General features: G+C 40.0%; 1 protein-coding gene and 2 long non-coding RNA genes across 4 annotated transcripts in view; all 3 read left to right on the top strand.

Moving 5' to 3' along the window:
- Positions 1-26839, top strand: part of LOC110040883 (uncharacterized) — an 86167-nt gene that overhangs the window by 6751 nt on the left and 52577 nt on the right. The window contains exons 3-7 of one of the 2 annotated variants that reach the window (XM_089290288.1): positions 1420-1490; positions 4604-4666; positions 7516-7607; positions 8046-8091; positions 8375-8465. In XM_089290288.1, coding sequence (XP_089146414.1) covers positions 1420-1490; positions 4604-4666; positions 7516-7607; positions 8046-8091; positions 8375-8465 — 363 coding nt within the window. Of the gene's footprint in view, positions 1-1419; positions 1491-4603; positions 4667-7515; positions 7608-8045; positions 8092-8374; positions 8466-25753; positions 26058-26839 lie in introns of those variants that run through there. The other variant, XM_089290287.1, reaches the window with a different exon arrangement.
- LOC110040900 (uncharacterized) lies at positions 13793-15983 on the top strand. The gene is made up of 3 exons (XR_002295709.2): positions 13793-13887; positions 14533-14587; positions 15173-15983. It is a non-coding gene; the product is annotated as an uncharacterized LOC110040900 (long non-coding RNA).
- On the top strand, positions 18934-22681 carry LOC149112423 (uncharacterized). Its single transcript, XR_016207520.1, has 3 exons — positions 18934-19176; positions 20272-20326; positions 21271-22681. It is a non-coding gene; the product is annotated as an uncharacterized LOC149112423 (long non-coding RNA).

Raw genomic sequence — 26839 nt, 5'->3', positions numbered from 1 at the left:
TGTCTCTGGTTTGATAGGCCTGTAAAAAAACAAGTCTTCGTTTTTGGGTCTTAGCTCTTAGGTCTTAGGTCTTCGTTTTGTAGACACTCTAGGTCGTTAACTGCACGTCGCTTCTCAGAGTTTGACACCTCTGTAATTTGCCATGCCGTGCTCATACTTTGTTTAGGTTCGTTTCTATTGCAAGATATGTTTTAAGGCTCTAAGTATTGGCTCTCCAAGGACAAAGATTAAAATATTCTGTGAACATATTGCCTACTTGCATTCTATATTGTGACGCCGCAGGTGACGCCGGGCCCGGCTATTTGATTAGAACTGTTTGCAAGCACAGTGCGTTGCACGAATATCATATTTATCTTCGTCCAGCTTTTCTTCATCAGAGACTGCCGTAGCTTTACTTTGAGAAAGCTATACGTTTTCCTAGAGACGTTCTTATGTTTTTTGCATCAATTTGATCGAGTGCATTCAAAAGGAGAAACAACAATTACTACGGGATGAAATTGCGCTGCTCGACGTCCACAGTTGAAATATGACTGACTTTCCATAAATCCGGCAGTGGGTAAGACGGCAACACTGAAAATCACGACCACTAAATTGCCTCGAAACAGACTTGCTTAACCTTTAGGTAAACGTTGGAACAGATATTATTCGAAATTTCAGCCTGAAAGCTAAGTATTGATAAACGCCGTGGGTAATGTGGCGGTCGCAGCGCGCGACAAAGCTCAACGCGACAAACTGCTGATTACAGAGGACCCCTCCCTGATGTTCTCAATTGTCAAAGTGGCACGTGACCAGACCCAACCAGGGTCTCTCTTTGCTCGCTCCAGGGGGCGGTAAGATGAGAGACCCTGGGAACGAGGTTGGTTTTAATGCACTATCTTAGTAGAATTCTAACTGAAATCTATTTCAGATAACAGTTTCCAGTTTTTTCTCGACGTATTATTAAACTTCGTGCCTTAGAAAGATCGCTTGGATTGAATTGTCATTTGAACTTGCAGTTGTGTGCACGCGTGCATCATTTTTTCAGTAATTCCAAGTTTTTAAAGCCTCGAAACCGTAAATGTCCGTTAAGTCATCTCAGGAATTTTAATTAGCCATTTGCGTCAAAATATTCCTCCGAAACTTTGGGAAAACGAAAAAAACGTCGTTCTTTCGCAGACGACCTCCAGCCACTGCCCACTAATGGCTGATAGTGTGCAATGGCTCAGCCAATCAGATTGCAGCATTTGCATTAGTGTTCAGGTGGAATTCTACTAAAACTCGATAGAAACGCGGTACATGTTTTCTATTTGATAAATATTATTGGCCCGTTGGTGACCGTATTATCGGGGTTCCACTGTAGTAATTAAAAATTAAAACCCTGCCAGTAAATCATTGTATATTATCTTATCTTTTGTTATCTGTTGTTTATTAAATTTCCAGATGTACTGCCGTCCAATATTTTTGTAGATGACAAAGGAAATTTCAAGCTGTGTGTGGCTTTTAGATTTGAGGTAACTGCTCTTGTGACTCGTACATTGCAAGACAACTTATCCTACTTTGCTGTAAGCACTCAAACTCTTAAAATAAAGAAAAACTTAATTATTATATAAGGTACAATTCAGGCTTGAGAAAAATCTGTTTGGCTGTCACAGAGGATTCTATCTCGTCATCACTGCCCCAGGGATTCCATGAGATAGCTAAATGATGGACATAACCAGTGCTTTTCGCGCACAAATCAGTTCAGCATGGCATCCAATTATTTACGTGCAGAAAATCGTCAATTTCTACCTTCAAGTTTGTAAATATCGGGTCCGAAAGAAGATCGCTAAGTAGGAAATGTTCAATGCACTAACGATGCCGTGGATCAATCTTCACAGAACAGCATGGCTGTGATCCTCAAAGGTCTCAATGACACTTTTGTACAAGCATAGTTACCAACTAACTGTGGCACAAGGGACCAAAGCTTCAGAAACGCAGATAGTGACGCTCGCCAGTATTAAAGAAGACATCCTCCTTTGTCCTGAATCAGATGAGGAGGAAGAAAAGAAAGGCTCAAACACGAGCAATACACAACTAAATATTTCCGCCACTAAGATACATGTAATGTGCTCAACCTGAGCTACTCTCACTTGGTGGAGAAATCTGGTGCTCTGACTCAGAGATGTAGAATGATGTCCTCGAAAGTCATTTCGAGGCTCTTTCGATGCTCAGGCATTTGTACAGGAAAAAGAAAAATCTCCTGCCAAGATTGACAGTCTAATTGATAGTATGGCTACTGGAGGCCTGTCGCCAGAAATGGTGAAGGAAAGGGTTAACAAATACCCTCCACCAGAACATTGTAAGTTCCCGTGTACCATAACAATTAAGGAGGAAGTTTAGGATCTGCTTTCTAGTAGGAGCAGGACAGTTGACTTTGTCTTTCAGAAGGTACAAGAACTGCTTGTTCAGGGGTTGTCATCCCTGTCGATTTTGGAGGACCAGTTGGTGAGAGACATTCAAACTGGCAAAACCACTAACATCTGTCAGGTCCTGCACCAGGTCATGGACAGCATTACCCTTAGCTTGTGGCCAATGCCAATAATGGACATAATATGAAGCGTTGAGAGCTAATTAAGCCCGACCTCAACCCCCTTAGAGGAATTCATACAGAGGCTTTAATTGCCAACTGCTAGGCATCACCCTCGTCAGCCGTTGACCAGGAACTATGGTAGTTTCGGCGGCTAGCAACGGGACTACAGTTCCTGGCGCCGCCAGCGGCAGATGCCACTGGGTGATGCCTGGTCAGGCGTAATAGCAGCAAGCGTGTGGTGTATGCACAAGGAGAGTCCAGGCAGCAGAGAGCTTTACTGGATGCAGTTTAATAAGATATTGTGATCAGCGCAGATTTAGGCACTGCGCGATGACTGCCAGATCCAGTTGGATGCTGCCTCTGCTTCTTGAAGAGCCTTGATTGTTGCTCGGAGAGTGTTCTTTGGGAGTCCGATGTTTGACAGGAAGGACCTGGTCGATCTTGCAATGAAGCCGCGGCAACCGACTTCTACGGGTATAACACTGCAGGCCCAGCCACGATCTTCACAGCTAGCACGGAGAGGCTCGTAACGGGTTCTCTTGCGTTCGTTAGCAAAGTCAAAGTTCCCTTCCCAAGGCACAGTTAGTTCGACCAGATGCACGGGAGTCGGACCAGATTACGATGTCTGGGCTTACAGTTGTGATGGCAATGTGACATGGCATTGGCATTGGTCCTGTGTGGCTTCGGCTATAACCCGCAACACTCTGTTGTGCCTCCAGGTGTACTTCTGAAGTGATTTATTGCAAGCCGTTAACACATGCTCTAGGGTGGCACGCGTTTGGTTGCACGCGTGGCAAATGTGGTCGTCGATAATACCCCACTGTTTGAGGTTTGTAGGCGTAGGAAGGAGGTCGTACGTAGACCTCAGTAGGAAGCTGATCCTCAGTGGCTCCATCTGGGCAAGGGTTGGCCAGCTGAGTTTTCTCTGTTCTGCCTCTTCCCAGCACGACCAAGCACACTGTTTAGCGAACCCAGCTGCTGTAGCTGATCTTCTTTCTTCGTCGATGGCGCGTACCTCCTCGATGACCATCTCAACCCCCTTAGGCAAGGTTATGCAAACAGGACATTAAGCCCTCTACAAAGCTGTTTTGGGATGACTAATCAGAACATCTTAAGGATATGGCCAAAGCAAAGAGGGCAGGCCGGTGGATGCAGACAAACTCTGACACTTGTAGTGTACATCCAGCCGAATTTCAAGGGTTCAATCTGATAATAGCATAAGTTGGACTTGTTGGCAAGTGGCTTTTGTACTGTTAAAAGCTTAAAGATATATCTTATAGAGAGAATCCTTATTTATCATTTATGTTACTTAGCATTTAATTTCATGTACACCTACATGTGGTGTGTTCTGTTTCAGTTGATACACAGATTGTCGTAACTAGGTTGTATCGGTCATGATCACTGCTTCTTTGCTCGATGTTTATTGCACAGAAGATACTTGTTATGTTATTTAATGTCATGTACACCTGTTCGGTTGTGCTATGTTTCAGTTAATAAACTGATTCTAGCAACTACATCATTCATTGTTCATTCCTCCTGTGACAGTCTTGGGTTTGAAATCTCATGGGATTCCTGGGGCACTGATGATGAGAACTGAAAAATTAAACAAGACTTACCTGGAAGTGGAAATTTGATTGGAATTCTATCGAGTCATCAAACTGCACCAAGGGATCACATGAGATAGCTAGATGCAGGCGCATCACCGGTATTTATAGCCAAATGTGAAAGTCTTGTCACCATAAAGTAAAGTCTAAGTAAAGTGGACTGTGTAGGGACGGTAATGTCAGTAGCACAACAGATAAATGGGAAGGTATAGCCAAATGCCAGTATGATGGATGCCGTAGGGTGGGCATGTGATCCCTTGGTGCAGTTTGATGATTCGATAGAATTCCAATCAAACTTTAACTTACAAATAAGTCTAGTTTAATTTTTCAACTTTTAGAACAGGCGTTTGACGTAACACTCCAAGACCTGTATTAACTTGACAGACAATATACTTTAGGAAATAAAAATTTTCAAGGAGGGCTTAATGTTAAATTATTTTTTCCTTTTTAGCCTTTGAGTGTGGACAGGTTTTCCAGAAGTGCGTTGAACATACGTGGCCTAGGGCTGACCATGGTAAGAATTCAGTAATTCACTTGCTCATACCCAGCCCGTTTTATGAAGCTCGATTAGGCGTAGAAATTTTCTTAGAGCTCTACGACTCTACGGTAGTATTTTGAATGTTTAAGCTCCGTTTCTCTCGGATATGCGTACACCGTAGAGGTGTTGTGGCGTATAGTTATTTTAGCAAATATTATATCGCTTAGGAAATGTTGAGTGTTATTATGGATTGTAGTGTTTTAATAATTGTTTTCAATTTACAATTCTGTATTGAGTTTACCCTGACTATGCTCTACGCTATGTTCTTTCATCTACGGTCAACGCACTACGCTCTTAAAGCTCTTACACTCCATGTTCTACCATCTACGCTCTACATATTTACGAGTTTCTCAGCTTAAGAATTTTTGACTACTCTCTACACTAGCTTAGAGGCTTAAAAAACCAGTAGAGTGATAAAAATGATTGGGTTGCGAGTGCACGTTTCTCGATCATCTGCGATGCTGCAACTTTTGTAATAGTAATTTATTAGCCTTCTCTATTATCTCATATCAGAAGCGTATGACGTAGAACTAGGCGATATGCCTCTGCTCATATATATTAAAGTGTTATTAAAGTGTTGTTACGGTTTCCAGTATTTTAATAATCAAGTATTCGCACTTTTTGAGTACACTATAGCAAAATGTCCTTCACATCAGTTAGCATGACTACAGTTAAATGTAGATTTAAAAACTACCATTCTACCGTTGCGTGATTTACGTTTTAGCGAAAGCCATTTAGTTCTTTTACTGTATTTAACTTCCCAGAATACAGGAAGTAAAAACCCACAAAGCCGGAGGCGCTTCCAGAATTTCTTGCGTTTCGCTAAAGGCTTTAAAAGTGGAGCTATTTCTAGTATAGCACATAAGCTCGCGCCTAATAAAGGCCCTCTTGTTGCTCGCGGGATGAAACGACTCAAAGGTAGTCTACAGATACTTATTAAGTGGCTTTTGATAGGTAGAAAACTGCAGAGTGCTAAAATTAGCATCTTTGTAAAGAAATAAATCGAGAAACGAAATACTACTTTCGTCAATAACATAGTACGTAAGTTTGATACTATCAGTTTTGCTATAGAGACAACTAAGAAACTCTAATAGGATTTCCTTGGGACCCTTCCAAACCAAAAAGTGTCTTTTTTTAATGTTTTAGTGTTTTAATTTTTTTTAAAACTGTTTTTTAATATTTTGGGGGCTATACGGTTAGCGCTAATCGTATGGCCCCCAAAATATAACAACACGCAATAACATGTGCATTAAGGCATTTATTGTAACGTCCGTTTACAGCATGTTTCAGCAGTTATTCACTTCCATGGGAGGTTAAAATTAGGCACGCTTAAATCATTCCCTGAAGAAGTCTCAGACAGAGACGAAACGCATCGGAAATAAACGAAAAAGCTTACAACTACAAGAAGTCTTCCTTTGTGCTGCTTACCAGTCGTTAAAGAATTAAAAAAAAATTAAAAACTTCCAATCACCTGTCAAGCAGATGGGCTTAGACGGTAGATCGTAGAGCATAGAGCGTAGATTGAAGAGGGTAGCTGGTGGAACGTAAAGAGTAGAATGTAGATGGTAGAACATATAGCGTTGAGCATAGAACGTAGAGATTTAACTCAATACAGAATTGTACTTTAAAAAGATTATTGAAAAACTGTAAACCGTAGTAACACTAAACATTCTCCGTGCGCTTTAATATTTGCTACAATAACTTTAAGCCTCTTCGCCCGTACATAGAACCATAGAGCGTAGAGCGTAGATGGTAGAGCGTAAACTCAATACAGAATTTTAGATTGAAAACGATTAAAACACTGTAAACCGTTTAATATATATGAAATATATGCGGGGAATATGCTACAAATTGAAATCAAATTTTGCGAAATAGGCAGGTAACCATAGTAACAATACACAACTACGGTAAAAGCTATGAAGTAAGAGGTAATGTATCTTTCCAACACATAGGAGGAGACTGGTGACTAAAGCGTAGAGTCGTAGAGCTCTACAAAAATTTCTACGCCAAATCGAGCTTCAGAAAACGGGCGCCAGTTGCACTTGCTTTGTCGGCATTACTATCTTCCTGATAACCACCACCAGTACAACCACTGCCACTGCATCCACCACCTCCACCTCCACTGCCACGACCACCACCACTGCTGCTTTCCATCCCCAACACCCACAAACACCTGAAACATGAAAGAGTGTGCGGATGGAGGTGTTGGAATTTCATGTTTAAAACTTGAAAACTCATCTTTTTCTCTCAGTTTAACAGTTGTAATTCTGACAATCTCAACCATCAGTTAGACCACATCCAGCCCTTGCAGAATAATATCGCTCTTATTTGCAATACTCTTCCTGTATTTCTGGTTTTCTGTCTTGGACACCATTTTGTTCAGATTGATTACCCAAAACAGTTCTACTTCAAGAAATAAAATAAAATGAATCACGCTATTTAGAGAGGAAGCCACATCTGCCTTACCTGATTTTCATGCGGGTGACCCCTATCTTGGTCAAATTGGAATTTTGAGTGTTAGTTTTGTGGAGGAGGAAAACCGGAGAACACGGAGAAAAACCCTCGCGAGAACCATTAAAGCAAACGCAATCCACGTACGGCGCTGGAATCGAACCCGGGCCAAATAGGCAAGCACTCTCACCACTGCGCTGGCTATCCCTGCCAAAACTGTACTATGCTTGCCTAAGTTCTACTTGCCTAAAGCAGAGCACTCTCATCTTTTGATGTTTGCTCATGTTTCCTTCAGATCTTCATGGTATGCTGACAACTAATGAAACTTAGTGGAAATAGTTTGATTTAATATTGCGTTGTCCGCTTTTTAACAGATAAAAGTCGCAACAGGCCTCGATCATCCTTTACGTAGTCTCCTTGCTGATGGGCCATACTCGGATGAATTTAGGGATTTTGTTGCTCAATGGTATGTTTTAAGTCTAGTATTCCATATCTCTGTGGTACTATGCCATTGTGCTCGTAATATCTACAGATAAGACGCAAGTGTTTGCACTGAGAATTTTAAGTACTGAGAAATGTTAGAAACTAGCAGCCAATTTCCCAGACATTATAAAGTACTGACATTTTGTAAGCATGCAAACAGTCAGCCATTCGTGCTACCCTTACCTTGTAGAAACACTACATTTCAAACTTTCCTGTGATAAGTAAACATCTGTCCTATGTGATCTCCCTGGTTGCTGGTTTCAAGAATATCTACTGATATGAAATTTGAGTGCTTTTAAGCTTGTTTGTTATGAAAAATTCAAATAGGAACCTCTTGATAATGAGAGAATAACAGTAAGGGAGAGATGGATGGCGAATTTGAGGATATAATAAACTGTTCTTTTATTAACTTGACCTGTAGCTTAAAGCTGGATTGTCGTGCAAGACCGAACTTTGCCTTACTTTGGGTGAGTATACATCGAAACTAAGCTAGACATTAATCGGCGGCAAGGTTGTTGTCGAGACCTTAAACAACCCTTCCCAAGGACAATTAAGTTAAGAACCTTGTGAAGGAAACATTAGTGAAGGTACTGAGATATCTCATACATAGTTTCCAGGATGGTGGGCTGGAGGTAACATTATTCACTAGATCACTGAACCCCAACTTACGAAAGAAATGCTGATTTTATTCCAGCCCTTCCTCCATTATAATTAATTAATTTACTCTATTTCTATTTCTTCATTTACCAGGAACATGCGTTCATAAAAGGAAGCAACGCACAGAACAATTTTGACACCAAACGTTGGGTAACAACTATTCTCCAAGAACTGGAACAGCCCAGTTAGTAGTAAATATAACTTCAACAGATAAAAAATTGAAATCAAAACGGTCGAACCTCCCTTAAGCAACCACACGAAATGCCAAGCCGTCACTTACAAGAGGTCAGACCACTGGGGATCTAAATTTTGGATCAAATCCTGTAGTCGTTTAATTTCAAGCCCAAAATGTATTATAATACAAGAGCACATCTAGTAATTTGAAGAAATTTCGGTGCGTCCAGTGCATTTTCCAAGCTGTGATACTGGCAGCGTTCAAATGAATCAAAAGTCCCGAGCGAATAGCTAGCGGATATTTTCATGGAAGAACAAACCGTATGATCTTATCAGGTTTGTAAGGCGTCTTGCTCCTAGGTGTCGCGTGGTTAAATAAAGTATTGATTGATTGATTGATTGATTGATTGATTGATTGATTGATTGATTGATTGATTGATTGATTGATTGATTGATTGATTGATTGATTGATTGATTGATTGATTGATTGATTGATTCATTGATTGATCGATCGGACCGTCAGCTGAAAAATCCGCGTCACGAGATTGGCTTTTTCTAGACCATCCTAGGATTTCCGAACGAGGGAGTGACCTAAAAATAACTTATGAGGGATTTCGTTGGGAGTAAGGTCAATATGGTGAATTAACTCTCGCATTCTGTTAACCAGTCATAATCCACGTTAAAATTAGCTTCCAAAGCATACCTGTGGTAAAAAAAGAACCGACCAGTGAGTTTACATACAATAGAATCCCAATTTTTCGGACCTTCGAGGAAAAGGAAAATTGGTTTGAAAAATAGGGTTGTTCGAGAAATCAGGGGTAAAATTGCAGTGTTTGACTGAGAGGAGTATTCTTTGGGTCGAGTTATCGGAAGGTTCGAAAAATCGAGGGTGCGAGACATTCGGAATTCCACTGTATCTTTTTTTAATAAATCAAATCTCACTGTAGTTAAGGGGTATTTTTAGTATTGCATTTAATTACTGTAAGGATCAGCCGCGTTTATAAACGGTGAATAAAAGTAAATAAATTCTCGGTAAATATAGCGCCTTCTTTTTACATAATCGTAAACCGACAATTCTGACGCTTTAGTCACGAGTCACACCTGCGGATCAGAAACTTAGATGACGGTGCCCGATTTTAAAAGCATCGGTTTTGGGAGGCGCAGTGGCCTCATGGTTAGTACACTCCTCTCCAGATCGAGCGGTCAAGGTTCGAGCCCTTCGAGACCTGGTCGGGGACATTGTGTTGTGTTCTTGAGCAAGACACTTTACCCTCACAGTACCTCTCTCCGCCCAGGTGTATAAATGGGTACCAGCGAACTTAATGCCCAGAGTAACCCTGCCATGGACTAGCAACCCATCAGGGGGTGGGAGGGGTACAAATACTCCTAGTCATTTCCTGCTACAGAATCCGGGATAAGCTCTGGCCTGATGGGCCCCTTGGCTTGTATGTAGATTCGAAACGTGTTCTGAAATCTTCGGAACAATCTCTTACCTCGAGTCTTCTTCGTTCCTTACTGTGCAAGTTTTAGGGGACAAGCGACTCTCGAGAGTTTCGTTACAGGATCAATTTTGATCGGTTTAAAAAAAACAAAACAAAAATGACCGGAAGTAAACCACGAATGAGCCGACCGAGTGACGTGTTTTTCGACTACGTATGTGCAATTGTACCGGAAATATCACAATTTATTGAACATATGAAATAAATTTCAGTTAATCAACAACTCTTGTTTCTATTTTGAGCTATGTGCTTTGCTAATCATCCGTTCATCGACCTTGGATGGCCTCACGTGAAAATCCTCAAAACCAGCCAGGATCTTTACGATTCTCAGAGACACTTAAGCATGTTACTTATCTGAACGAACTATAGAAACTAAGTACCTCGCTTAGGTTTGTTTATGTCGATTAGAACAGTCTCCCAGTCCATTAATACTTGATCATATCATCATAATTCACAATTTATACTTTTTTATATTGTTACCGTTCTTTGCAAGTTCTGTTAAGGTTGGTCAAATAAACACGGGAATGGAGATGAAGTGCTCCTCTCGTCACACTCTTGCCCCCATAGACTCAATTTTCGGGTGCCAACTCCCTCCAGTTTTACCCCCTGGAGTTAGGTTAGTGGAGGCCCACTCCCTCCTCTCTACCCAGGAATGTTTACAGTGGCCCTGAGTGAAGGCCTACTCCCTTCTCTCCATCCACTGTCTACATCTCCTTGGGCTGTAGGTTTTGTTTTCTTGACACTCCAGGGGTTCATGGGGCTAAAATATTAACTGAGCACTCTGTCACCCACTTTCCCATTTTCAGCCATAAAGTTGTTGTTGTCCTTATTTTAAGAGAAGCAAGGCGAGGTTGATTAACCGATATTTTCTGATTTTCCAGGATTGCTTGTTTCCTATACGTTGGTGAAGAGGAACGTCTTACTTTTTGAGAACATTAGTATAGCAAATAAAATTGCGATAACTAACCTCGCAAATCACTGAAACCCGTCAAAAACGTATTAAATATTAATCAAGAAGTTTATATTAGTAAGCAACGATGCGGTAAACTTCACTGCAGCACCTTTGAATGTACTGTAGCTTCAGCGATATAAGAGGTAGACCACACTTTGCGAGAAGAGTTAAGAGAAAAACAAGGGTTTCACAAACATCAAAAGTGTGAATCCAGCGAGTAGCCTGTGAGGAGCCGTTTTCCCCAGAGAAAATGTTTTCCCTCCGTAGTTTTCCCTTACTTGTTTTTTTCCCGCTTTACTTATGTGACCTGCATGGTGAGCAGGGGGAGTGGAAGAGGTATTTGTTTTCTGCGGCATAGGTAAGCCGCCCAAGAAAGATTGCGTGACTTGTGCAAACAGTTGCGTGCGTGTTACGTGCGTGTTACGTGCGTGCGTAGGGGGCGAACATACGTGACTATCAAGACCGAAATGGAGTGTAGGACTTCTTTACCATGTAAAGCCTTGGAATCTCACGTAAGCGCTACAGTGAATGATCATGCAGTTTTGTGCGTACTTTATCAGTACAGTTCTGATGTTATTGCACCTCTGGTGAAATTGTGATGTTCAGGAAGTGATATTGGTTGCCTTGCATTGGTTTCTTATCGAAATGAAACCTCACAAATAACGGTTGACGACACGGAACAAGAAGAACATTGCCGAGAGATTATACGTATCAAGTAATCAGTGTAAAACACGAACAGAAGCACATAAAAATACCAAAAAGCTTTCTGAAATAAAAATGTCTTGAGTGTCTTTTTAAAAGATGCTACTAAGGGGCTGCTCGTAATCGCATAGGGCAATGAATTCCATAGTTGAGGAGCAGCAACAGCAAAAGATCGATCTCCTAACGTTGTTAAAGGGAATCTTAGCTGAAAAACAGTTAAGGCCAAAATAATAAGTTGGTTCTGACCTGAGACTGACAGAGTGGTTTAAACTCGATAATATTCCCCCTAGTTTGAATACCAGGCGTTTACTTTCTCCGTGTTTTAAGACCGCCGCCATTTTTACCATCGCAAAGTTTTCTGGGAGATTATGACGTCAATGCGCGGTATCGTTTGAACATGGCGCCCAAATATTAACATATTTACGAAATCCTTAGAACTGGATCATCTTTTGCCAGATCCCTAAACGCTGAATTTCACGTCGTAACGATCCACAAAAGAAAGGTCAACATGCCGTATTGCTGTGCAGTTGGTTGTAATATCGACTCTAAGAACAAGAATCCTTCGATCTCCTTTCATCGAGTACCACTTCAAGGGGAAATATGGAAAAAGTGGCTGATTGCCATGAAGCGACCAAAAGCCAATTTGCCCAAGGAACCCTACCTTTGTTCGGCTCATTTTGAGCCTCACTGTTTTAATGAAAGTGTGGATCAGTCTACAGATTGAACTGATGGGATGAAAAACTGACAGGCGACGGAAGCTGAAGACCCCATTAGTGAACCTTAACTTAGAGGAAAGAATGTATAAAGTAGCTTTACTAATTGAACTTTGTCGTTGAATGAATATCGTACCTTCGTTCGCTGTGCTAGACACCACCCACCCTGCCCCCCACCCCACCTTTAATTGCCCCTAAAACAGCGTTTTTAGAGCAGAGCCGGAATAGAAGCCTAGTTTACGGACAAAGCCAACCGTCACTACTCGATCTCGCCACACCCACGAAATCCCTGTTGAAGATATACATTAAGGAGCGAGGGTCGTGTATTACATGTTAAAGGGCTAACAAATCATATTTACTTCTTGTACGGATAATGTTCCTAGAAGGAGTTTTGTATGACATGTTTTGGCGCTGTCTCGCTGACAATGGTGATCGATCAATGATGCCAACCGTATTTTGATTTCACTGTATCCATAAGATCTCACTTATGCAACTCTTTGTCTAAAAAAACGGATCAGTTATAGTGGCGGATCCAGACCTTGAGCTAAAAAAGGGGCGGGGGAGGAGTGTTTGCCCTGCCGGCTATTCTTCTTTCTTCCTTCTTCTTTTTTTCTTTTTTTACCCAAAATAAAGGAGGGTGGTCCGGACCCCGCGGGCCCCTTCCCTAGATCCGCCGCTGAGTTGTTAGCTGTTATGCCTGGGTAAAGAAATGATTCGCAACTTCAGGCTCAACATGAAAATCAGTGTTATCACGTCTTATCGTAAACTCACCTTTATTCGACTTCTTCTATGTGACCTTGATCCTATTTGATCTTATATCATTATACTCATGTGAAATCATAATATACAATACTGAGCAAGGAGTTCCAGATCCCACTCCTTGGTGTAGTTTTTGTGTGTTATTCACTGATGTATTAACATCGGAAATCAGAAATCAGTCAGTGTAGGCAAACTGTACATGTAGTAGTCGTTGTATAACGAGTTCAGCCCATATAACTCAGCAAAAATCAAATATTTCATCATAATGAATTCAAATTAGCATTTCTAGGAGCAGTGATTTCACTTGTAATAGTAGATGTGAATTTTAGTAATGGTAATAACGCGCGAAACATAAATTGTATATTATAGTTCAGATATTACTCGAAAACAAACTATTCCAAACTATTTGCTGAGCTAACGCTTTCGATTTCTAAGGGAAAAGTCCCATCTTCTGCGATAAAAGAATTTGACAAAGAAATAACCTGAAGATATTGCATCATATGCATATAGCAACAAAAATGAGCAAATATTGGGCGGTTTGTTTAGGGAAAAATCCCTTGACTTGTTTACAGCTATCAGATGAAACCTATAAAGAAGTAGGGAAAGAACCCTTTACGGATCGCCCAATGAGATGTTAGAATCTCGAGAATGAAGTTTTCTTATTGGTTAGAAAGAGGAGATAAACACCTAAAATAAGACGTCATTGAGGTTATAAATTTCCATACCTCTAACGCGCCAAGTTCAAATTAGCAAACATTCATCCACGATATCCACAAGATAGACCACGGTCCCCTGAAAGAGCTCGAGGTAAGGTTTTTCTTGATTTTGTCGTGTCTTTCGAAACGACTTTTCAATTCATTCCAAAATGTCACAAGAAATTGTTCTGACCTTATTGAAATATTGCAATATTGAATATTAGTGTAGTCAAAGTCAGTCGTTATCTGATGTCAGTTGCACTCATTGGAAATGTATGTGCCGTGAAGCGATGTTTCATTGAAATTAATGTCAACTAAATGTGTAACCGAATCGAACGATGCGCGTGTTCTATCACAGGTAGGAAAAGTGTTTACTGTAAGACTGGTTTGTATGTCACGGTGTGAAATTAGATAGAGGAAATTTGGCTTTTCCTTCGTAAGTTGAAAATAGAATGAATAAACGTGTTAGTAGCCTCACCTATTATCTGTTTCTAAGGTTTTATTGCATCAGGGAGGCTCCTGGAGGCGGTTTGGGAAGTGTTTCTTCTCAACGATCGGAACGCCGGCTACCATAGCGTGCTCAAATGAAATGAAAGCATTCAGTAGATTTTGGCGGGTTCGACCGTTGATACGCCGAAACTCGTCCAAAACAGCCTCCGGGAGCTCTCAGATCAGTCAGAGTGGGGCCTTATAAACAAATGAAGTGATATTTCATTATGCCAACTTCTTTTCTTTCGGCCTTTTACATTGTATAAAGAAGCTGCAGTCCCCACCAGTCGAGAAGTATTAAAGCCAAAAAAGGTGCGCCAAAGGTAAGATTAAATATCACCGGAATGCCGATCGATATGTGAACTAACTGCCGATTTTGATTTCTTGACTGATTCACTGAGGCGCTGTACCTCTTTAGTATGGTCGACCAACGTAAAACCATCGCCTAATTAATAGACCGTTAGTAACATTGTGCTCATGACCTTGAATCGGACAAGAAATATGATTTCTTAGAACTTGCTTGGTCATGCATGAAATTATCTTTCCTGCAAAGCCGAAGAGTCACGCATGATTCAATTCTCAAAGTGGCGTGAGTTCGTCCCAGGGCCTTCTTTTTTAAAAGAACGCAAAGAGAACTTCAGGGCTGCGTTGAGCGATTCAGCAATTTTTCGTTCGAGTAAAAAGTGAATCAATTGTTCACTTGTTAGTTTTTTCTTTGATTGTTTTGAGCTGACTTTCTAATCAATTAATTTATCAATTATGAAATTATCAATACATCGATCTGTCATTCAGTCAGTTAATTCATTAATCGAAGTCATCGTTTCAAATTTTCATGACTAATCTGAACCACATGACTTTTCAAAATTCTAAATATCAATATTTTCATTGTTTTTTTTCTATGGATGCAGTTGAACGTGACGAAATGGTATCAAATATTTGTGAAAGGTTAATAGAAGAGGAGTGGAGGGCATATGATGTCGAAAACATACCCCGTGGCATTGAAGGCATATATTGCATCGGTGTTTTACCCGGCGCCCCGCGACAGTTCCATCTCGGGGGGCCAACGGTCCTTTACGTCGGTCGAACGAACGACGTCCACAGGCGACTTGTTGAGCATAAGCGCCAGTATTTGAAGATTGATCTCTTTGTCAAAGAAGAGTTTGAGGACAATGGAGGTGAAGACTTACGAATCAAATGGGTGATGGAGAGGAACCAAGAGATCAAGGAGAAGGAATACATTGAATGTATTGCGCATAAATTAGGTTATTGGCCTAAATATAACATCAGGCGTTGAAAAGACGTTTGCATAGGTTTTAGTTGGTCAGTGCAGCTTGTGAGTCAAGTAGACCTCAAAAGTTGTCTTTTAAATTTTAAAATTTAATAACTGTTTAAATCGGTTCTTGTTTTGTATTTTATTACTTTTATTGCAATGATTTCACAAACATATAAACAGAGAAATTTAAATCAGTTATGTCCAATGCACTAGCATTTTCCCACACGATCTGTGGCTGATAGGACCTGGTTTTCCTTGCTTCCACCTTGTATCCAGGTACTCATTTGTCCTCTGAGTAAAATTTTATTATTAATGAATTTAGTACAGTGCTCATGAGATTAAATGTTTTTCACAGAAAGAATTTTTGAGCGGGAATTTCTTTACTTCAGTTGTTTGATTGTTCGGCAAGCTCTGAGTTGTTAGACCTTATTAAATTTATTATTCAAGTCTTCGGCGTGATGTTTGAGTAAAACTTTGGCTTCTAGTACAACTTTGGTGGTGTCCCTGTATACACGAAATCGCATAGAGTTCTATGAATGCCAATCACAATTATAAAGAAAGGTTAAAGAAATCGGAAGTCTATCTCTGTGGACAGCAGTGATAAGGTACAAATTGGGCGTGATTCTTAGTGCAAGTTCTTTGGTCCTCATGTTGGGAGAAAATAATAAGGAACTTGAATAGATAAGCTTTTTTCTCGTATTTTCCTGTTCAGTCTCCGAAAGTTTCGTTTCTGACATAGAGCAGCCGAGAATTCGCAGACGATCTTTTCATCTACAAGAACTGTTGTGCATACCTGTTCTAACCTAGTATTGCATTGTCATAGTTGGTTGTATAAACATACATAATACATACATACATACATAATTTATTTGATAAAGCAGGTTGGAGATCAAAATTGGCAAGACGCTAAGTCCTGATGTGGACCTGCACTATCTAAAATTATAAATTAATAAAATCCTTTCCTTCAAAAACCATTCGAAAACCATTCCTTCACACGCAACAAGAAATAAATAAAAGACCACGATCACTGAACAGGTGAAAACCTAAGCGAGGTAAGTCCAGCAGTAGTTTTATTCTCAAGTCCAGCTTGCTTGAGATTGTTCATGGATAGCTGATTGTGGTGTAAGAACTTGCTCTCTGTATTCAAAGTCTCCTTTAATTGAGCATCAGCAACATCTCAGGTTTGCCTCCGGAATTTCCCTAAATAGATTTTGCTCATTCCTTGTTCAAAAATGACAGCGAAAGTGAACGTGATTAATAAATATGAAGCATGTTTGGTGAATATTGGCCGACTACTACTCGAGTAGCTGATGAAACTCTCATCGTGTAATAACAACGATGTGTCTTACTTTACTTCTCCGTTTATTAATTTCTGTTCTAACCCCCAGAGCAGAATGTTGAAAATGGTTAATAAGCGAAATAGCTATTAATAATGAGCTCCACAATTAACTGACTGATAACATTTCTCGCAGTAATCTCAAAAACAGCCTACCGCAACTGTAGCCAACCGCAGTTGTTGACATTGAATGCTCAACAAGAGTCGTTTTTCAGTCTTTTTTGGCCACAAACAGTAGTACAATCGAGAACAACTTTTACTGCGACAACAAAAATTGCAGAAAACGAACACGGCGAAAACTGTCTACATCAGAGCTATTTATACACCAGTTTTATGATCCCTTGGATGGCCTCCAATATTTGTCAACGTCTTCTTATAAACCAAAATATGGAAATTCTATGACAATGATCTCGATAAAGCACCTCAGACTGAATTAAGGTATTTACGCCATGCATAGGCCTCACGCAAACATACAGCAGCGTTCAGTACATCAGTCTATGTGGACCATTCCAGCGACATTAACAGGCGACTACAGGAGCACAAACAGCAGGATGTGGATATCGATAAGTTTGGAAGACATCAGTTCCTTCTAGACAATGGGCAAAAGTTACAAACAAAATAAAATCGGTAAATTGAGTAGAAGGAAATACCTCGGCTGCGTATGCATAAAAACTCTATTCTTGGCCATAGTATACTGAAAAAAACATGGAAGCAAATCTCACTCAGTGTCACCATGAGCTTACATACTGAAGAAAAGCATCTGAGATGTAGCTTCTTTGGTGAATTACATGTATGAAACTCATGAAACTCTTCCCTGTTCTTATTGCAAAGTTCAGACTTGCGATATAATAACTCAAACTCTTAATTAACTTAAATTTATCCAATTTCACGTAAATGTCGCCAGACAACTCTCGATTTGTTTTCGACGTTTTCTTTGTTCTAGCTAAAGGCGGCCCTGTCCTTGCTTAATATTTGGTCAATACTGCCTTTTCCTTATTTTTAGATATACATTTATGGACTGGTCGTTCATTTGTCCACGAAGGGGTTAACAATTCATATCTACTGCATGTGAGATAATTTCTCCGTAATGATGTTTTTCTCCCAAGGATTTTTTTCGACTCCATCGGCAGTTTTCTATATATTGCTGGGTCATTTACGACTCCGGCAGGGACAGCCGACATCGGAGCTGACATCGAGCTCTTCTAGTGAGGACTATAACGATGCTTGTCGATCGAAGTGTCGATGCAATTCTTCAAAACGCGATCACTACTCCCTCGCCTCAAGAAAAACAGAAACGCAATCATTTAAACTCACGTTTATTCCTCGTCCATGTGATCTTGACCCTGATAAATTGAGAAAGGTTTCCTCTTCTTGTGTGGAAAGAAAAAAAGCTCTGTCCAAATAGAATACAGTAACTGCCTCTCCTTGTTCTTCACTGATGCAGATCAGGATTCAAAGACAAGCAGTGCATGAGTTGTGTCGTTACACCGAGTTCGAGTCAGCGAAAGAAATCAACATGCACACATTGACAAATTCTAAGAAATCACACACTGCGACCATTTCTTAGAAAAGCTGGCAAGAACGGGGCATTCTGCCAGAATCCAGCAAGAATGAATGCAATGATTCATTGGTATTTTCTTAAACTGTCAATGTTAGATACTCGGACAGAAATATTACAGAAATGCTATGCTATGCTACGCCAGCACTTGCGGTTTCGTGGGGAAAAGTCCCATTCTTTGTGATAGAATACAATACAATAAAATACTCAATACAATGGAAGTTTATTCTGTAATACACTTAGCTACACGATCACATAAAAGACAGTACGACACACAAGCTAATTTACAAGTATTTCACATAAATCAAAATCAGAAATGAATAGTATAATATATGAAAAAAAAAAAAAAAAAAAATTGACAAATAGAAGTCAGGACAGCTCCCGGTCGGGGTTTATGACATTTAGTCTAAAGTAATTATATCTTGTGATGAAAGAATTTCATAAAAAAATGACCTACAGAAATTGCATCATATAACAACAATAATGCACAAATAATATTTATGAGGGAAAAATCCCTTTACTTTGTTTATAGCTAAACTTTTAGAGTTAGGGAAATAACCCTTTGCTGATCAGCCAAGCAGATTTTAGATTTTTACTAAGTGTTTTCTCATTGGTCAGAAAGCTGGGATAAACTCAAATAGACGTGAGGTCGTGCAGTCTATATAACTTGGGAGCTAGAAGCGCGAAATTCAAATCAGCGAGGAAACTTCTATTTACGAGATCAGTGAACTGTGCTTTGAGAGAGGTGAGTTATAGTTTCTTGAATCGAGTTTATACTTCGCATATCTGCAACAACAACAAAACAACAACAAGCTTTATTTTTTCCTTGTTATCACATATATATTTTTCAGTAGCACACATTTGTTTCGGAAAATTCTAAATGATAATCTGGCAGTTGTCAAGGCCGATATCAACAATCCCGTGTCACGGACGATCTAACTAGTGTAGTCAAACATGTTATAAATCTGGTCTTGAATCTTGCCGATGGACATCGGACAGCAACCTTAAAGACAGCTGAGCCCCTTGGTAAAATATCTTCACAGTTGTAATCTGTAAATTCAAAACGAAAAATATCTTTCATCCTCGTTGAAATATCAATGTGCTCGTGTCAAAGCCGGTCACCTCTATTTTATTAAAGCCTGATTTTCATATGTCGGGAAAATCCCAGGCGGTCTGGGATTTTACTGTTTCCCGACCGTCCCAGATTTTGCCGACTAATGAAAACTCGAAATCGTAGATATCCCCGATCGTCCGGGATGAACGGGGACAAATCTGGAGAATCGGGAGCGTTTCTATTAAGCCTGGTTTTCATATGTCGGGAAAATTCCAGACGATCGGATATTTTACTTTTTGCCGACCATCCCAGGTTTTGCCGATATATCGGACATTCGCCAGAGGTCTGTCCCAGATTTTCCCGATTTCACTAGTGTTTTTGAGAGACGCCATGTTATTAGTGATAGGGGGACTAGAGCCCAGCAATTTAGGGGATTGGTAATGAGCGAAATCGATCGCCGACGGACGCCGACGTCCCCGTCGGTACAAATTTGAGTTTTCATTTGTCGGGAATGATCGCCGACCATCGCAGAAATCTGGGACGCGTCGGGAAAATAGAAACGCTCCCGATTCCCCAGATTTGTCGCCGTTCAACCCAAACGATCGTGGATATCTACGATTTCGAGTTTTCATTAGTCGGCAAAATCTGGGACGGTCTGGAAACAGTAAACTCCCAGACCGTCTGGGATTTTCCCGACATATGAAAACCAGGCTTTAAATTACACTTCTCAAGCTGTCAACTTGCGAGCGACTTAATTATGCAAATTGTACTTTTCTCCCTTTCTAGTAATCAAGACAACCTATACTTGTTTCCCTCGTCACGCCAGAAACTTTAAGCAGAGGTGAGAACAAATTTGTTGTTTGATATTCTTGATCACGTTAAAAGCGAAGCAGTGGCTAAAAATTCGAGCATTACCAAGGTGTAGGATATATTTTGATCCCAGTGCAAAACCGAGATAGTGCCAGGGAATAAAACTAATTGTCAGTGAAATGGTTTCACGAACATTTCGGCGTAATCATTGAAAGGTAGTATTGAAATAGAATTTACTTTTCTTTAGAGAACTTTTTAGAACCTTCGAGAACAGTCGTCCCTCCTCCCCCCCTCCCCCCCCCCCCGAAGGTAACGTTAGTTTTTTTACCTTCCTATTGAACCCTGAAGGTAACGGTCCCCCTGAAAGTAACGGCCCACCCGAAAGTGACGGCCCTTTGAAGAAGTCACTAAAAGAGAAAGTCTCTAATCTTAAATTAAGCACAATACGGATGGAACAGCCTGACCGTAGGATTGAACAGCTTGAAGAGTTATTTGTGATTTTATTTCGAACTTAACTGAATTAACTCTGATTTATGAATTGTATTCAGTTGTCTAGCAGCAGAGTCAAATGATCGATATAGATATGATATACGCGATATCATGCTACCATTACACTCTCGCCTTACAGTACTAACGTTTAAGCCTTTTCTGTTTACGCAATCACCTTTGTTTATATGGGTAGTTAGGAACATACATAAACGGAACTTTTAATTTCATACGTTACACGCCCGCTTTGTTTGAAACGACTGTTACCGTCGGAACCGTTTCTTAACCATCCGAAATTAACGGGCACCGGAAAGTAACGGCTACCCGAAAGTAGCGGCCCCTTTTGCCTGCTAAATCCGAAAGTCACGGGGGCCGTTACTTTCGGAATTCTACGGCAGTTGTAACCAGTTGTGTGGGTTCCTATTATACCTATGGTAGAATTCAACTAAGAGAGATGTTCGTTTAATTTTAAAACTGTCTGTTTTTTAGATGGCCACTGAGATTTGTAACAAATTAATACACGAACCCTGGATGTTCTACGCCGATGCCTCTGAAATACCCCATGTCGGGGGAATCTACGTGATTGGAATAAAGCGGCCAAGATTACGAGCAATACAATATTTGTACCTCGGGCAGTCTAATGATGTCCATAAAAGAACACAGGATCATAAGTATGGTCGTCAAGACATCGACGCTTTTATCAGGCGAAATTACAGAAGAAATGGAGGAAAGGACCTACGGGTCAAATGGACCAGCTAACCTAGGCATAAGTCGAAGGAGGGAAGATACATCAGATGCATGGAAAACCTGCTCGGCTATGAGCTGGAATATAACAAGAACGGTGGAAACAACTAAAAACACCGTAAAAATGATCCATTCCAAAGGTCACGTCAATTTTTTGTCATCACTGTAAGCCCAGTTTAAGTCTGAAACAAGCTAGAGCACTGGAAGTTTAAGTAGCAATTGCGCTGTAATTTATTTTTATTCAGGTGCGTCCGTGATGATAATGTTATAGCTTATAAAAGAAGTTACATGTAAGTGAAAACTACGATGTTACGAATCAGAAGAATAAACCGTCTTTGAAGGTAGCCCTGTGTTTTTTCAGGGTAATCCATGGCAGCGTTTCTAGTTTGTACTTCGTCGGCAGCAAGCAAAGCTTGGTATCGATTTAAGTGTGTATTGTTAAGGACTATAAGTAGTCTCACGTAGAAACGTTTTTTGGGAAGAAAAATGAGCAGCCATGATCCGTTAGCCTGTGCACAGGGTAACAGTATGGCCTGCGTGTATTGCCTTAATTGACCGCGTTCCTTTTCTGTATCTTTGTTCGTTTGTTAATTATTTTTCATAGCTGCGTTTATGAAAAGACGTCACGGGGGTGGGGTTACGGGGGTTGTTAAAGACCGAATCAAATAAAAGTTTAGGTTGGTTACATAAGGGTCCGTGTAAACACTACTATAGTATAATGTTTCATGGGTCTTTTCTCCTGGGTTTCTCAGTCTGATTTTTGTCGGAGGCGCGGCTGCCACGGATCGAGCAGTCGGGGTTCGAGCGCAGGCCGGGGTCTCTGTGTCGTGACGTTAGCATGATATTATGCTGTCACACTACCTCTCTTAGTTCCAGGTGTTTAATTAAGAATACAAAAGCAAAAACCGACACAACGTAGAATGATTTTTTGAAGGTGTACTATATTTGGGCTGGCCAAACCAGCCTTCTTCAGGTACAATGGAAGATTTTACATTGGTGCGTGTTTTTATGTAGCCGATATTTACGTAATACCGGAAATACGCAAAAGTAATAGATAGTGTAAATTGAAGATAAGCATACGGTAAAATAAAATAACATGATAAAAGAACATAATAAAAGAAAACAAATGGAAACAATTAATATGTTTCTTCGCGGATGTTCAGACCATTAGGATCAATTTGTTCTGCCTTTTTGAATTTAAAAAGCTTCCCTGACCTTGGAAGCCTGGGTAGTAGTCTCGCGGTTTGTAGAACAAATATGGCGGCAGTGTGACAAGAAAGAATGGTGAAGTGGTTTTGTTGTTCAGCATTCTGTACCAACAATTTCCTCAAGGAGAATCGACCAAGTTTTATCGTTTGCCCCGTGACCCTGAGGTTCAAGCTGCCTACACCAGGATTCTTCAAACGACGGGTATAAGCTGGCATTCTGGCTATATTTGTGCGGAACATTGGAGCCGTGGATATAAAGAGAACGCGAGTGCTGATTTTCCTGACATCCCTGCCCCGGCCTCTCAATTAGTGACACTGGAAAAAAAGCTTAAACAGGCGAAAGCTCAACTGGAGAGAAAAGCAACAAAGCCTGCCGAACGAAAAGTAAGTAACCTCGAAAGGAAACTTTTTCTGGCCAAGCGGTGTTGTCGTTTCTGGATCTAAAACAAGAGAAGCTCCAACAGAAAGAGATCAGCCAACTGCCGCCGTGAAAGGTCAAGGAAGTTATCTAAACGACAGTTATCTACTCGTTTGGGTGCGTTGAAAGAAGATAAGCCGCTATTGACCGAGCAGCTGACCAATGCTCAAGGCATGGTTAAAAAACTGAGGACTGAAAATCTCAGTTTAAAAATTAAATTGCAAAACATTGATCAAACCCAGCAAAATACTAATAAACAAAATGAGGAACTGAAGATTGCTGTAAAAAGGCTACAACAAGAGCAATTTAGCTACTCCAATCTCATTAAGAAGCCAAATACATTTAAGTACTCGTGTGGATTATCTGTTGAACAGTTCAAAATGATAAATTACTGAGTATGGCTAATCTGTGCACCCTGCATAACAGACGGTTACAGGATATGGCTGTTTTTATGTACAAGACAAAAAAACACATTTTGTCCGAAATATATTGCAGACCTCCTCCATATGACAGACACCAAATATTCACTGAGAAACAAGGAATTCGCCATGCAAAGATTTAACATGATTACATATGGCAAGCATTCCATCAGATACATTGGCCCAAAGTTATGGAGTCTACTACCCAAAAATATAAGACCTTCCTGCATTATCTGTATTTAGGCAGCGTATTAGAAAGCTTGATTCAAATTCCTTACTGGCTGATGCTCATTGTTCTGATTGTATTTTATGTCGTACTTAATAGACACTTTAGTATTTTATAAAGTCTATATGTATTTGTAAATAGTTCTAAGCCACACTCAACAATCATGCACAGGTAAATAATCTCATTAATTTCGTACTCGTTTAATCAATAATTGTAAATAGTTTTATTAATTTTAATTTATTTATAGTGTCCCCATTTAGTGGTTATTTACTGCTATTTTAGTTTGACACTTAAATAAAGGTATTCAGTCACTCATTCTCTGGAACTGTGTGCAGCCTTACAGTGATGTCATCATCTGTACTGATTGTAAAGGTACTGGGAAGAGATCTCTAGATAAACCAACAGAACTCTTTGCAGTGCTTACAATCTGTAGACATTCACTCCATCAGGCTGTGATGGCATTTATGCTTAAAGTAGGAGAGAGCACAATTCAGTGAATATTTGTTAGTTGGATAGTTTTCCTCGAGACAATCATCACTTGTATTAACCTTAAGCCTGAAGCTGGGTTTTTACTAAAGAAGATGCCAGACATTTTCATTAAGACTGGCCATGGACTCACAGACATGATCCTCGATTGTACTGAATTCAAGTTTCAGCATGTATCAAATCTTGATTTAAATACTCTCATGTTTTCTAACTACAAGAACACCATAACAGGCAAAGCCCTCATTGGAATTGCATCACATGGGGTGGGCCTTTTTTTTTCAGTGATATCTACCCAGGTTCTATATCAGATAACTGTATCAGTGAAAAGTCAGGGGTTGTTGAGTGGATTCAACCAGTACTGTGTACACATGATGTTCAAACGGTTTAAAGGTGTCCTCAATTTTAATGATTCCACTTTTCATTTCATCTCTCATTTTTTGAACATCACGTTTCATCATGCTATTTTGGGGATCAGCCACTTGAATGGTACCTCCTTTGTTTTCAACTCTTACAGCAGATTTAACTTTTAACTGCCTCAGTGGTACCATCGGTATAGAACTCTTGTGTGAGGATCTATGCCATTTCTGGAGTTGTTCTGTACATGTTGAGGCTTGTATTTTCTCTCAAGTCTCATGATAGTGTTTCAAGAAGAGAAGCAATGCTAATACATGGCAACAGATTCCACTTAGTCTTACTGGACAACTACAATGAGCTTTGGTTGGTATTCCATTTTCAAACATAGTAACTGTGGGGCGTTGCATGGACCCGTAAGACTTTTTTATCATAGCCTTCGCGTAAACTACTCGCTCGTTGACAAGAGTTTTGACATTGACAATTTTTCTACTTGTAAACATCTGTAACGCTTTCTTCTGCTGACCAGCACTACCTTCCCGTTTCATGGAAACATACTGAGTAAACATTTTGTTGTTGATCTTGGGCAAATCGTCGTTGGCTGCCTTCCACTTGGCTGTGGCCGGTGGAGTACCCGCGGAATGAAGACTACAGGGAAATACGTAAGCTTTTTCTGACTTTGCCTTGAGTTTCTGGACTAGTCTTGGATATCTTGATAATGGATTTATCCTCATTGTCAGTTCTTGTTTTGAACCACATGTAGAGGCTCCGATATCTGCCAACCACTTCACGCAATTTTCCTTGTCAAACTCTACACGTTTCTCCATATTTCTTGAATTTCTTTCTGCATTGCCAACAACTTGAAAGCGAGTAAGTGTATTTTCTTAACTTTTACACAGGGTTTTCTAACTCCAAAGACGAATTTCTGATGAAAAGTTTTTAAAACTATGACAATTCATGAAGGACCGCCATATTTACAATTTTTCCCGCGAAAATTTTGTCCCTACAAACCGCGAAACTAGTACCCAGGCTTCCCGGTATGAAAGTCCCTAATATCTCCCAATCTCTATATACGCAATAAATAACCACCAGCCCGAACTATGACCGGTTTGGTTAACCTCGTTTGCATGTTAGCTTTGGATTCTTTTCATTTCGTTTCGTTCGGGGCTATTTAGAATACGTTGAACGCGTATAATTTCGAAAGTTAAGTCAGGTTGAACTTCTTTTCGATTCGCTTATCGAGAATGGTCAAAATTGTGTGCGGGTGTTGAGCTTTCAGATGCGTTTGTGCAGGTTTGCACTGAGGTTTGCAGAGGTTTGTCAGGCAGCAAGTACAGCAGTTGTCCCTTCAGCTGTCCTAACAACCGATATTTAGTCTCTTCATTTCTGTAAATCAAATCGCAAAAAGATGGGAAACTCTCAAGGTAAGAAATGCTTAGTTATTATCCATTATTATTATTACTTAAGTTGTCTCCCACTGTTCTTCTCTTGAATACACTGATTCACAAATACATGTGGGAGAAAATAACACAGTTCTACCATTCGATAAATCAAAAGACGTGCCGCTCGCTGGTTCAACTTCGAGTAATAATAATAATAATAATAATAATAATAATAATAATAATAATAATAATAATAATAATAATAATAATAAAAAATGAGTGACTCTAGCCAAATTTGTGATTATCGATTTTTATCGACTATTATAACTAATCAATCGACAACTAACGAGTACTATTGATTAATTGATTACGTTTTCGATGATTGATCGATTTTGATCGATTAGTTACGCCAGAGAGAATCATAATCATGTCTGGTTCATCTAAACGAGGCAAAAAGAACAAACCGCTGCATTTTTTAGCTGAGTATTTAAGTAGCTCTTGCTTCCAGGTCCACATTAAAGCTTAGTAAGGTTGAGTTTACCAGGAAATTGACTCATTACTTATTAGTTAATTAAAACTAATAGCCTGTGTAGGAAACGTTCCCGTACAGAGAACATTTCTGCATTCTGGCTGTGCGTAAATTGGAGCGAGAGCAAAAACTTGACAAAGCAGGGGTGATGAGGTGAAAGAGGAACTGCTTGCCCGCAAACCCCTCTATTTTGAGAAACGCCCACTGGTTCACAGTTGAGTTTATTTATTGATTATCAACTTTGTCACTGAGCTCAAATCATAACAGTGCTACATGTATCTACAGTACTCGTTTG

Source organism: Orbicella faveolata, unplaced genomic scaffold (assembly GCF_042242905.1).
Source record: "Orbicella faveolata isolate gen_17 unplaced genomic scaffold, um_ofav_v1 contig_2, whole genome shotgun sequence".
Classification (NCBI taxonomy): domain Eukaryota; kingdom Metazoa; phylum Cnidaria; class Anthozoa; order Scleractinia; family Merulinidae; genus Orbicella; species Orbicella faveolata.
Note: the sequence above shows the minus strand (reverse complement) of the source record. Positions and strands in the feature narration are given on the sequence as shown.